This window comes from Bidens hawaiensis, unplaced genomic scaffold (genome assembly GCF_021521415.1).
Source record: "Bidens hawaiensis isolate Kalapana, Puna unplaced genomic scaffold, B.hawaiensis_p1.1 tig00013805_1, whole genome shotgun sequence".
NCBI classification, from domain to species: Eukaryota; Viridiplantae; Streptophyta; class Magnoliopsida; order Asterales; family Asteraceae; genus Bidens; species Bidens hawaiensis.
The window spans coordinates 492,246-505,964 of record NW_027492179.1 but is presented as its reverse complement, the minus strand read 5'-3'; the positions used below and the strand labels follow the sequence as shown (position 1 = coordinate 505,964).

General features: G+C 43.9%; 1 protein-coding gene across 1 annotated transcript; it reads left to right on the top strand.

Annotated features, from left to right (window-relative positions):
• Positions 1-9,894: 9,894 nt before the first annotated feature.
• On the top strand, positions 9,895-13,428 carry LOC143544991 (uncharacterized). Its single transcript, XM_077036955.1, has 5 exons — positions 9,895-9,958; positions 10,113-11,327; positions 11,420-11,833; positions 11,990-12,952; positions 13,403-13,428. The coding sequence occupies exons 1-5, from the start codon at positions 9,895-9,897 to the stop codon at positions 13,426-13,428; spliced, it is 2,682 nt and encodes an 893-aa protein (XP_076893070.1).
• Positions 13,429-13,719: the final 291 nt, after the last annotated feature.

The following is a 13,719-nucleotide window of genomic DNA, read 5'->3' as shown; positions in this document are numbered from 1 at the left end:
TGCCTACAAAGGCTATCACCAGATTCAAATGGCACCACAGGACGAAGACAAGACTGCCTTCAGAACCGACAAGGGTGTTTTTTGTTACACAAAAATGCCCTTTGGTTTAAAGAATGCAGGCGCAACCTATCAGAGACTTATGGATTCGGTTTTCAGTGAACAAATCGGAAGAAATCTAGAAGTCTACGTTGATGATTTGGTGATCAAGAGCAGGGAGGAGAGACAAATGCTCAAAGACATCGAGGAAACTCTTCAGCGCCTAACGGAAGTTAACATGAAGCTCAACCCGAGCAAATGTACTTTTGGCGCGGAAGAGGGGAAATTTCTTGGTGTAATGGTCACTAAGGATGGTTTCAAGGTGAACCCTGAAAAGGTGGAAGCCATCCTCGACATGCCTTCACCATCCACCATGAAAGAGGTTCAGAAGCTGAATGGTAGACTGGTGTCAATCAACAGGTTCCTAGCGAACCACGCCAGCAAATCTACTCCATTCGTTAACACTTTGAGGAACTGCTTGAAGAAGAGCCAATTCAAGTGGACGCCTGAGGCTGAGCAAGCTTTCACTGAGATAAAAGAATGTCTCATAAAGCTGCCCGCGCTCACAGCTCCACTTCCTGGCGAAACCCTTACATTGTACTTGTCAGCTGGAGATCGCGCCATCGGCGCAGTATTATTGGTGGATCGCAAGGGGATCCAAACGCCAATATACTATGTGAGTCGGGTGCTCACAGACCCTGAGACGCGCTATTCCGTCATGGAAAAGTTAGTTTTGTCACTAACACACGCGTCGCGCAAGCTCCATAGATACTTCAATGGTCATCCTATTGAAGTTCTGACTGGTTACAACATCCAGCAAGTCTTGCGACGCCCTGCGCTATCCGGAAGGCTGACAAAGTGGGCGCTGGAATTAGGTGAACACACGATCACTTATAAGCCCCGTCCAGCAATAAAGGGTCAAGTTTTGGCGGATTTCATCACGGAAATCCCAGAGGGAAAGATTGAAGAAGCTCAGCGCGAGGTAGACCCTCCGCGAGCAAATGATGAAGAAGATGTTTGGAGGCTATTCACTGATGGAGCCTCCAACAGCGAAGGGTCCGGCGCAGGCCTCAAACTGGTGGACCCTGATAATCATGAATATACTTATGCTATTAGATTGGACTTCAAGAGTACCAACAATGAGGCTGAGTATGAAGCCCTGCTGGCTGGTCTGCGCATTGCGCGCAAGTTTGGAGTTAAAAGGCTAGAGGCCCATGTTGATTCTTACTTGGTAGCTGCTCAGGTCAACGGCCTATATGACGCCAAGGAGAACACAATGCCTCTATATCTAGAGCAGGCAAAAAAGCTCGTTGAGCAGTTTGACTTCTTCAGAATCATACACATCTCGCGTAGCGAAAACAAGTCCGCTGACGCGTTGAGTAAAATGGCGTCAACTAATTTTGATCACTTTGGCAAAGATGTCAGGGTGGAAGTAATTAGCAGCCCATCAGTGCAAACGCAATCGGTCCTTGTAATTCATACAACCCCTTCATCCTGGATAACTCCAATAATGGAATTCCTGAAGGAGGGGAAGTTACCGGACGATCGCGCGCAGGCGAGGAAGATAAGACACAAGGCGCAGAACTATGAACTACTTGAGGGTACATTATATCGACGCTCTTATCTTGGACCGCTCATGAAATGCCTGGATGCTGAAGACGCAAGCTATGTGATTAGGGAGATTCACGAAGGAATCTGTGGAATACACGCTGGCCCGCGCATCGTGGTTGCCAAAGCAATGAGCGCAGGCTACTATTGGCCAGGCATGTACTTGGATGTGCTAAAAGAAATCCAAAAATGCAAGGCATGTCAGAGCCACGCGCCAAACACCATGCGGCCAAAGAACAACTTGATTCCAGTGACCTCCGCATGGCCTTTCCACAAATGGGCCATTGATATTGTGGGGCCCCTGCCGCAAGCGCAAGGGCGAGTGAAATTTTTAGTAGTGGCAGTAGACTATTTCACAAAATGGGTTGAAGCCAAGCCACTAGCAAAAATCACAGCTGAGGCGATGAAGCAATTTATCTGGAGCCACATCATTTGCCGTTTTGGCCTTCCTATGGAAATTGTGAGCGACAATGGCAAACAATTCACTGACAGGAAGATATCCAGCTGGCTCAAAGAATTGCACATCAACCAAATCTTCACTTCGGTCTACCACCCTCAGGGGAATGGCCAAGTGGAGCGCGCGAATCAAAGTTTGTTAAATGGGCTGAAGAAAAGGTTGGAGGGAGAATCCCATTCTTGGGTCGAAGAGTTACCTAATGTCCTGTGGGCGCACAGGACATTAAGCAAAACTAGCAATGGCGAATCTCCATTCAGCCTAACCTATGGGACAGAGGCTATGATCCCAGCAGAAATTGGATGCCCATCCCATAGGGTACTCATGATGAGCAAGACTGATAACGAGCGCGAAAGAAGATTGGACCTCAACTTGCTTGAAGGGCGCAGAGAAGCGGCTATCATTAATGAAGCCAAATACAAGAAAAAGCTGGAAAAATATTATAATCAGCGCGTTAAAGAATGCCACTTCAAGAAAAATGATTTTGTCCTTCGAAACAATGAAGCTAGCCGCGCGATACCCCCAGGAAAAATGTCCCCCAATTGGGAGGGACCTTATCAAATTTCAGAAGATTTGGGGAAAGGCGCGTACACTTTAAAAGATTTGAATGGAAAAAAGATACCGCGCGCGTGGAACGCGGCACAGCTTAGAAAATGCTTCATGTAAAAGTTCAAATATGTAATCAAGGCTTTTAAGCCATCATGAATGATGATTCGCGGTACCTTTCAATATTTGTTCTATTAACTTCGCATACATGTTTCACACTTCCTTTATTAATTTGGAGCAATATGACAACACTATATTGACTTCAAAACAAAATAAAACGAAGTAAAACATACATGCGCGAGCCTTAGCTCAAACGCGTTAACGAGTCTTAACTCTAAAACGTCAGGGCCTTAGCCCAAACCTACGAGCCTTAGCTCAAACACGTTAATGAGTCTTAACTCTAAAACGTCAGGGCCTTAGCCCAAAACAAAGAGCCTTAGCTCAAAACACTCACAAACATCCATCTTACATCCCGCGCAGCCTGATCATAAAAATCCTTAAACACAACTAAGGCAAAGTACATGCCATATCATGTTAAGGTCTCAGGTCGAGGTCGCGCGCGGAATCATAGTGGATATCTGAGTAACACACGCTGACATGTAATGGCTAAAACTCATACTTCCATATAAAGACCGCGCGACAATGACGCGCAAAAAAGGAATAGTGAAAAGTTAGTGCGCATGTCAGCATAAACAAGATACTGCGAAACCACAAACAAAATAGAACAGAGGTTAAGCGAATAATTTCCTTACAACCTTATTCTTATTTTAACGTGCAAGCATATCTTATATCTATACAAGCAAACATGAAGAGATGAATGGAAATGCGCAAGATGTGAAAAAGAGAAAACAAGTTTCATTCCATTGCATTGAAATTTACAAGTATGATGAGTTACAAATTACAAGTATAAAAAAAAATATATATATAAAATTTGGTGAAGGGCTTCTCAAGTCTCCACGTCGACGTCAGCCACTTCATCACCCTCATCATCTCCCGCAGCATCTGACGCGGCCTGCTCCTCATCTCCGAACTGACCATAGTCAAGTTCTTCCTCCTCATTGGAGTCTTCTATCACGACGGTGTCAGGAGCAGATTTTTTCGCAGCGCCAGAGCCGCTGGCAGGGGCAACATCCCCCGCGCCACCATCATCGCTACCAGCCCTCTCGCATTCATCGAGCAACTTCTTTAGCGCGCCGAGGTCGGGCTGGTCAGCAAGCGCAGCTATCTGCAAAATCAATAGAAAAGTATTGAGTACAAAACACTTGGAAAATTAATCAAGTAAAACTCATTAAGGTCAAGGTACCTGCATAAGGATGGGGATGGGAGTATTCATGTACTTCTCCCCCACCGCGGCCATGTCCGCGCAGGCCGCGTCGCTCTTGTAAGGGTACTCGGATGGGTTCTTCTTCAGCATGCCATATTCATACCCATCCGTAAACCCTTCAGCGCGACCCACCAAGCGCGCGGCAGCATTGCAGTCCATCACAAGGGCCTGAAACTCGGCGGAATATTTCATCGCCAAAGCGCAACGAGTCATGCCCTGTGACACCAGCCATTGGCGATCCTGCGCGAGGCCAGCAACAGACGTCTCGAGGGCAGGAACCTGGGAGTTTAATAACTCAACAGTTTCCTTGGTCTTTTTTAGCTCCTCCTTATCAGACGCTGCTGCCGCCAAAATTTTTTCTTTCTCCGCCTGCGCAGCACCAAGTGCTTCCTGGCTGGACGCTGCCGTCGCCAAGGCCTTATCTCTATCGGCCTGCGCGGCCGCCAACTCCCTCTTCAGGCGCGCAACCTCGCTCTCCAGTGATGATTTCTCAGTGATACTCTGGACGATAGCTTGGTCACGCGCCTCAGCCTGCTGTTCCAAGACACGCACTCTACGCGCGTACTTGGCAACTTCGGCCTCCGCCACCTGCTGCTTCTCCCGCGCAGCTTGGAGCTCATGCCCGCGCTTAATATAGGCGGTGTTGGCACTTGCTCGATTTTCGCTGAGCTCCGCCTGGAGTTTCTCAGCTCGTGCGCGAGCATCAGAAAGGTTCCAGGCAGCCACCTTAGCCTCTTGCTGGGCTGCCACAAGAGCATCGCGTACTTTAATATAATCGCGATGAAGCTCTTGGGAGGTAGCAAAGAAAGCTGACCCAGCGAAAATATGATCGTTGAGCAAGTCAGCGCGGGTGCGCTCCTCCTGATACCTCCTTTCAGTAGGAGGCACGGCATGAGCCCAGAAGTCCTCGCATACGCCCATGGATTGGAAGGAACTGTCTTCATTAATATTCCATCTCGGGCGATAAACGTGGTCACCTTCCTACAAAAAACAAGAAATGTTCTAAGTCATAAACATACTTATATGGAGGTACGCGCAGCGGAGCAACAAATTAAAACATACCTGCGGGGATGAAGCAGAAAAGTCAGCGCCAGCCCCACCAGAAGTATGCGCTGCGAAGACTTGTGGCATCGCAGGGCTGGCGCGGTCTCCCAAGGAGTCCTCAGCTTGAGCCCCCTCATCCTCCTCATCTTCTTGAATAGGCCTCTTCTCCTGCGACCTGGGGGGCTCCAAACCAGCCTCGCGGAGAGGGCTGCGCGTAGGAGGAGGCGAGGGAGGTCTCGACGCCGCCAGTTCGGCGCGCAATACGGCTTCCTGCTCCTTTGTAACCCCAATAAGGGGAGAATCAGCACTAGCAGGAGCAGGACCAAAACCAGCGGCGCCGCCAACGGTGCCAGGAGTGTCACCGGCAACTTGTACGCCAGCTACAACTCCTATGAACAAATCAACAAGGAAAAATGGTTTATGACTGAATCCAAAAGAAAAATTCAGAGGACAAGTGTGCAAAACATACCTTGGCGCAATTCTGTTCGCGCGGCGAACATCGCCATAAAGTTCATTCTACCCTTTTCAGAGGGTAGAACAGGGGACTCCGAAGCAGCCCCCGGCGCAGCCTCAGCACCTTGTGGCGCCTGCGGCTGATCTGCTACCGTCGCCGGTCCTGCAAACATTCAAAGGAGCAAAGGTTTAATAACAATTCAACCAGATGAAGACTAACAAAGTATACCTGTTGCAGGCGCGGCACTGCTTCTCTCTTCAGCCGCGCGAACGGAGGAGGTGACGCCACCATACCTCAAGTGGACAGGAGGTCTGCCCACTCTCACAGGCAGGGAAGCTAAAGAAACCTTGGTGGTAAACACCTGGGTTTCCTTAGGTCCCTTCGTTTGAGCATGGGGATGAGCAACAGGGGTGTCATTTTTCTTCTGTTTCTTACTGGCCCCTGCGCCAGATTTCCCCTTAGCTTTGCGCTTTAGTAGGGGCGCCTCCTCTTCCTCCTCCTCCTCTTCCGCGAGCTCCAGCTCGTAGTTTTCAAGCGCATCTGCAAAAACAACCAACAGAACTGTTAATAAACTTGGGTATTCAAAAGGAATGAGCATAAGAGCGAAGGCTTACCAGGCGCGTCACTGTCAAAGTCAAATTCCAGATCCACTGGGATGAACATGTCATCGAAGCGATCTGGGAAACCAACCTCCCCAGCGCCAAGCGCGACGGAGCCACCCTCCACTTGTTCATCATAAGCGGCAAGGACATAATCCTTGGTGACTGCGCAAAAACAAGTCAAGTGATATCAGCAAAAGAATTATGTCCGCGCAGAAAAAGAAATAAAGCAATGAAATAAACTTACACAAACCGTCGACTTGGATAACGGGCTCAAGCGCGCTGTCGGCCCATAGCTTACTCATGCCGACCCCCACCAGCGCCTCCTCGCGAATTTTCTTCGCGGGGGATGGTTCGGCGGTCAGTTTCTTAACCCAGGCGCCAGTTGGGTTCTTGAGGACACCCTCATCCGCAGGCGCAGAGGAGATAGAGCGCATGGTCATGCGGATGGGGATCACACCAGCCCTTATGTAAAAGAACCTCTCAGACCAGTCATGAAGGCTCTTGAATGAAACAGTGGAGCACTTCACCTTCTGACTGCGAGGAATAAAAGAGATCCAATTGTCTTGGATCTTGGGCTTGTAAAAATACTGAAAGCGCCGAGGAGTCGGCTCCTCGCGCTGGGATTTGCACATGAACTCAAAGTGAGTCATGCGCACGAGTCCAAACGGATGGACTTGGGATATATGAATCCCATAGAACTTCAGCAGTGCACCCACAAACCTTGTTATCGGGAGACGAATGTTGCAGTGGGTGAAAAAGTGGCTATATAGGGATATATAGCCGGCAGGCGGGTCAGCCGCCGTTTGCCCGGCCCCAGGCAACATGCAGCCAAACAGGGGGAGAAAGCCCTGAGAGGCGATGAGGCTGTCGAGATCGGCCTGCTTCAATTTGCAGGGGATTTCATTCCACCTTTTGGTGGCCTTGGTCCTCCCTACTTCCTCCGATGTGGTCTCAACAACCCTCTTTCCTTTCCCCTTTTGCTTCAGTGTCGACATCACCACAGATTTCACACGGCGTCTTCGAGAGGCAATAGAGGTGATTGAGGGGCTAGACGAGTCTGAACTATCAGACATACAACTGCAGCAGCAGATATTCAAAAAATCGAAAAGATGAAAACTCTCAAATCAGAATGTGAAAGGCAGAAACTCGAAAATTAGCAACAATGAAGATGAAGATAAAAAATTTCCTAAGGGCCTGCTTTTATAGGCCCAGGAGAGAGAATGTGGCAACTGATGGGATTTCACGCGCCCCCACTCGCAGGTGTAAGCCAACGAGGGCGCGGCACGTGTCCCTAACACTGTTGAGGGGACATAAAAACGTAACGGACCTGACACGAAGCAGAGACGCGCCCCCACTCGCAGGTGCTAACCAATGCGAGCGCGACACGTGTTCAAGACAGCTGTGTGAGGGGACGTGAAAGGCAACTGTAGCACCTCGAGCACACGAAACGTCTGACACGTTTACGGCGCACGTCACCACCAACTAACCACGTGTTTGGACCCTTCGTTTTCAACCCTTCGTTTTCAACCAAATGGATAGAACTTCGCGCAACGATGGAAACAACCAATAAAACGACAAAACCCCTTTAAAAGACCAAATCAGCAAGTCTAATATCTATCTTACCGCGCACGCGCGAGATAAGACACACATTAGACTGGGGGGGCTTGAAGAGGTATGTACCCGCCTCAACACCGAGCAAGGCGGGTCAACCCACAAGATAAAGACATTATGAAGGCACAAAGCCAAAACCTATGCGCATGGCGCATACAAAACATGCTCAGGCATCATATGCCCAGGCACACATATGCTCGCGCATCGCATATGCGCGCGGCGCATCAGCGCGCGGCGCATATCACATGCCCGTGCATATCACATCTGCCCAGGCACACATATGCTCGCGCATCACATATACGCGCAACGCATCAGCGCGCGGCGCATATCACATGCTCGTGCATATCACATCTGCGCATGAAATATCTGCGCGTGAGAATAAAGAGAAGACCTCGCGCATCCTCAGGGTGGGCGCATATCATACGTGCACATAATCAACCTCGTCCTTATCCAAATCAGGATTAGGGCAACCTTGATTGTGCACATCAGACAACCTTCCAGAAGGCATCTTTTTAAGGAGAAAGAATATGCTGATGTTGACAGCTGCCAAATGAAAGGTCGACAACTCAGCATGACACATGTGTTACCACGTGATTACAACCAACGAGAAAGCGCCAGGTGTCCCAGAGGACACGTGGCGCAGTGCGATTGGAGGAGGCCAACGAGGTTGAGCCCGATCAGTGGAAACCCTAGCACTATAAATACAGCATCAACTCCACTTTGATGACACATTCATACTCAATCATTGACAGTTACAAGCAGTGATATCACATTCAATCATATTGAATTATATTCACTCACAGTCAGTTACATACAAACATACAGTCTCACAATCAGAGGGTATTCAGCTATTCAGCAATACTCTAGAGATTCTCTTACACACATTATCATCTTCTCCACAATATACTGATTCTCACGCCGGAGGGTTACCCCAAAGAGGACCCCTCTGTCCCTTTCTGAGGGGTAAGTAACGGCGCTGTTCATTTTGTAGGTGGAAGAACACAGATCCAGAAGAACCATCGGTGAAATAGTATAATCACACCCGAGGAAAGTAGATCTGCTACTAGTGAGTAGATCCACGTTTCTTCATAAACGCTCCATATACTTTTAGACTTGGTGGAGAGAATTATCATTCGTTGGGAAGTCTTCTTCCAATGCCTGACGCCAAACCACGGTTCTCTCAACTATACATTTACGATACTGAAAATGAAATATCAAATAGACGAGACATATTTCGATACGTCACTTAACTCTTTTAATTGTTTTAATTATTACATTCATATTTGTATAAAAATGATATTTTTTTAATTAGACGTAATTTGATTTTTTGCCTTGTCCATGTTTTTATGTAGGGAAACAGATTCAACTGATAAATTGTTGGACAACCAAATTATTTACTTCCTCAAGGACATGTTGGATTCTCATAATCCGTTGGTTAAAAGTTATCGGATTGCAAGGGATTGTTTTCAACAAAACCCAAATTTGGATTTAAAGTTGAGAATAATTGGAACACGCAAAGGAGACGCAAGGACGTACAACCTCCCAACAACTTCTGAAGTTGCAGCATTGATCGTTGGTGATATTGGTGATGCAGTTGATAAAAGAGATATTATTGTCACAACTCAAAGTGGATCTTTGAAACGTATTAGTGAATTGCATCCGTCATATGTTCCTCTTCAGTATCCTATTTTTTTCCTACATGGTGACGATGGTTATAGTATTGACATACTGCATCGTGATGTTCGAGGTTCGACAAAAAACAAACGCAAGAAGTGCACTATGCGTGAATTTTGGGCGTACAGATTTCAAGATAGGCCAGACAGCTACCCGCTAACTTTAAATGGCGGAAGACTGACTCAGCAGCTGTTTGTAGATTCGTACACGATGATAGAGACTCAAAGGTTGCATTATGTACGCACACAACAAAAAAATCTTAGGTCTGAAACTTATGAAAACCTAAGAAATCTACATTCGGCTGGAACATCTGACGTTTCCTCTGCTGGCCAACGTATTATTTTACCTTCTTCATTTACCGGAGGTGCTCGGTATATGATGCAAAATTACCTTGATGCAAACTATATGTAGATGGTTTGGTTATCCCGATTTCTTTATAACCATAACATGCAACCCGAATTGGCCGGAAATCAAACGATTTTTACGAAATTAAAATTGAAAGTCCGAAGACAGGCCCGATATATTATGTCGGGTATTTAAAATGAAGCTTGATTCATTGATGAAAGATCTGAAGGATAAAGCTTTGTTTGGGAAGCTTCAAGCTGGTATGTTTTATTTTTGTAGTTCATAATAACATTGGTTTTTTAAGATATTGTTGATTATAATTATCAAAATTAAGCTATCAAAACAATTAATTTTAACATATGTTATCTTTTTTTTAAATAAGTTATCTAATTCACAACTACTTATATCATGCAGGTGTGTACACAATTGAATTTCAGAAACATGGATTACCCCATGCACACATTTGCCTTTTTTTGCATTCTGAGCACAAAATTCATAATCCGGAATGTATAGACAACTTTATCTCTGCAAAAATTCCAGATAAGAATGAAGATCCGGAGTTGTATTCGCTTGTAAGCGACCACATGATGCATGGTCCATGTGGTGTTACTCACCCTCAATGCACTTGCATGGTGGATAACGAATGCTCAAAAAATTTCCCAAAGAAACTTCAAAACGAAACGTCCATTGATTCTAATGGCTTTCCTGTTTATCGAAGAAGAGACTTGGGTAATGTTGTTTTTAAGTCTGGGGTAAATTTAGACAACAGACATGTTGTTCCTTATAACAAGAAACTGTTAAAAAAATATCAAGCCCATATCAACATTGAATGGTGTAATCAAGAGGGTTCGATAAAGTATTTATTTAAGTACATTAATAAAGGTCCCGATCGTGCAACTATATCCCTTGTACAAAACAATGCTGCTAATCAAGATGAAAATGTAGACGAAGTTAAGGCATTTTATGATTGCAGATTTCTGTCTGCATGTGAGGCGGCATGGAGAATATTTGCTTTTGATGTGCATTATAGATTTCCTTCAGTTACTCGACTTCCGTTTCATTTACCCGGTCAACAGACAGTTGTGTTTGCAGATGATGATGATGTTGAAGACGTTTTAAACAAACCCACTGTTGGTTCGTCAAGATTCACTGGTTGGATGGAGTGTAACCAGAAATATGATCTTGCACAAACCCTAACTTACGCAGAGTTTCCAACAAAATTTGTTTGGAAACAAGACGCAAGGGTTTGGGAGCTTCGAAAACGTGGTTTTTCCATCGGTCGAATTCATCATGTTCCACCCGCCTTTAATGAAGCATACTTTTTAAGAATTTTGTTAAATAAGGTTAAAGGTCCTAAATGCTTTGAAGATATTCGTAAGGTTGATGGTGAAGTGTGTGCTACGTATAGAGATGCATGTTATAAAAGAGGGCTTCTAGATGATGACAACGAGTATATAGAAGCTATTGAAGAAGCAAGTCATACTGCAAGTGGTTACTACTTACGCAGTTTATTTGCAACAATGTTAATCACATATAGTTTATCTCGGCCGGACGATGTTTGGGAAAAGAGTTGGAAGTTTTTAATTGATGGCATTCTATATAAACAACAAATAGAGCAGAAAAATAAAGGTATCAAATGTTTTTCTTTTATTTTTTATAGATTTATCACAAATATGTTTATAAAAAACCTAATTGTTTAACAATTTTTTTATTGCCTACAGATTTGGTACTTTCAGAAGCCCAACTAAAGAACCTCGCTCTACTTGAAATTCAAAACTTCCTGTTGCGAAACAATTGTAGTTTGCGTTGTTTTCCCACCATGCCTTTCCCTGATGATGATTCAATTTCCGCATCAACAAATCGTTTTATGAACGAAGAACTTGCGTACGATACACATCATATGACGGGTGAGTTTGAACGACTTTATAGTTCGTTAACAGAAGAGCAATGCAGTGTGTTTAACGAGATAATGGAAGCAGTAGATGCAAAAAATGGTGGTGTTTTCTTTGTTTATGGATATGGAGGCACGGGAAAAACATTTTTATGGAAGACTTTATCTGCTTCCAAACGATCGAAATCAAAAATTGTTTTAAGTGTGGCTTCAAGCGGTATAGCATCTTTGTTACTTGAAGGAGGTAGAACCGCTCACTCTAGATTTCTAATTCCTATAAATCTAACTGAGGATTCTACCTGTTCAATAACAAAAAAATCCAGATGTTTGCAACTTAATTAAGCAAACTGATCTGATTATCTGGGACGAGGCTCCTATGATACATAAGCATGCATTGAAGCTTTGGATAGGAGTCTCAAAGATGTTTTAAAAGGTGTTAACCGTGATAGTAATCGAAAGCCATTTGGGGGGAAAGTTGTTGTTTTTGGGGGTGACTTTCGTCAAATACTACCCGTAATACAAAATGGATCACGTAGTGATATTGTTAATGCGTCACTTTGTTCGTCCCATTTGTGGTCCAATTGTAAAGTTCTGAAGTTAACCAAAAACATGAGGTTAACTGTCGGGTGTAACCCATCCGATTTTGAAGAGGCCTCCCAGTTCGCAAATTGGTTGTTGGAAGTTGGTGAAGGTACACTTGGTGGTGACAATGATGGTAATTCAGTTATAGAAATACCAAATGATCTTTTGATCGGTGATTCTGCTGATCCACTTTCAGAACTTATTGATTTTGTTTATCCTGCATTATTGGATAATTTTAATGATATTTCTTATTTCCAAGAAAGGGCCATACTTGCACCCTTAAACGAGGTTGTCCAAGATATTAATGACAGATTTTTAACTTTCTTTCCGGGAGAAGAAGTTGAATATCTAAGTTCGGATAGTATTGACAACTCTGAAACTGTCGGGCCTGGTTTCGATCAAGCATTGCACTCACCGGATTTTCTAAATGGTTTGAAGCTTTCTGGTATGCCTAATCATAAATTGGTTGTAAAAGTTGGTGTCCCAGTAATGTTGCTAAGAAATATTGATCAGAAAAACGGTTTATGCAACGGAACAAGATTACAGATTATTCAATGCGGTAGGCGTTTTATCGAAGTAAAGGTCATTTCGGGTACAAACATTGGTCATCGCACTTACTTAACTCGAAGTACACTAACTCCTACAGATAAAAAATTGCCAATCAAGTTGAAAAGAAGACAGTTTCCTATAGCGGTTTGTTTTGCAATGACAATTAACAAAAGTCAAGGCCAATCCCTAGCAAGAGTTGGAATATATCTTCGACATCCGGTGTTTACACATGGTCAGTTATATGTGGCTTTATCCAGAGTGAAGAGTAGAGCCGGAGTTAAAATGCTTATTTTAGACAAGGAGGGTAAAGTTACAAATCAAACTTCAAATGTGGTTTATAAGGAACTGTTTAATAATATATGAAGTTTTTATTTTTTATCCATGGAGTGATTGTAAAGATTGTTTTATTTTTCTTGGAAAGTTATTAACAATTGTATATTCTATTATCGTGGCAATATGTATGTATGATTTTTGTTTTTGACTTTAAAATTATCGTTTTATGTTACAAGATTTAATTATTTCAACCCGTGGCGCCCACGGGTCAATAACCTAGTATTAACATTATTTTAGTAATAAGAAATAAAAGATAGTAGTAGATAATATGAAATCTAGTAAACTTAACAAGGAAGTATGGATAATGCCAGATCACATTCAAGATAAATATAACGATTTATCTTTTTAGTGAATCTTCCTGATGAAGAATCTTAGCCAGAAAGTAAACTTTTGAAGTGTGTATATATATGCGCTTTGAGTGTAGAAGTTTCACAAAAAAATCAATAGAGAAATGAAAGGAAAACAAACAATAGTTACTTCATTAAAGTCAAATAATTAGATAGAGCAAGAAACTATAAGCGTCGTATTACAATCGGGAGACGGTTTCGACGACCACAGTTAATTAGTTATCTACACTTGAGTTAGTAGTACCAAAAGGTAAGTAGACGGACCATAATCATGTTATTTTTATAAGCGTTTTATATATGTTTATTTTGATATGCATAT

Excerpts from the sequence above, each read along its gene's own strand:
- LOC143544991 (XM_077036955.1), top strand. The coding sequence starts at position 9,895 with ATGAAGCTTGATTCATTGATGAAAGATCTGAAGGATAAAGCTTTGTTT. Across the intron at positions 9,959-10,112 it reads GTTTGGGAAGCTTCAAGCTG|GTGTGTACACAATTGAATTT; the intron begins GTATGTTTTATT and ends TATATCATGCAG. Across the intron at positions 11,328-11,419 it reads AATAGAGCAGAAAAATAAAG|ATTTGGTACTTTCAGAAGCC; the intron begins GTATCAAATGTT and ends TATTGCCTACAG.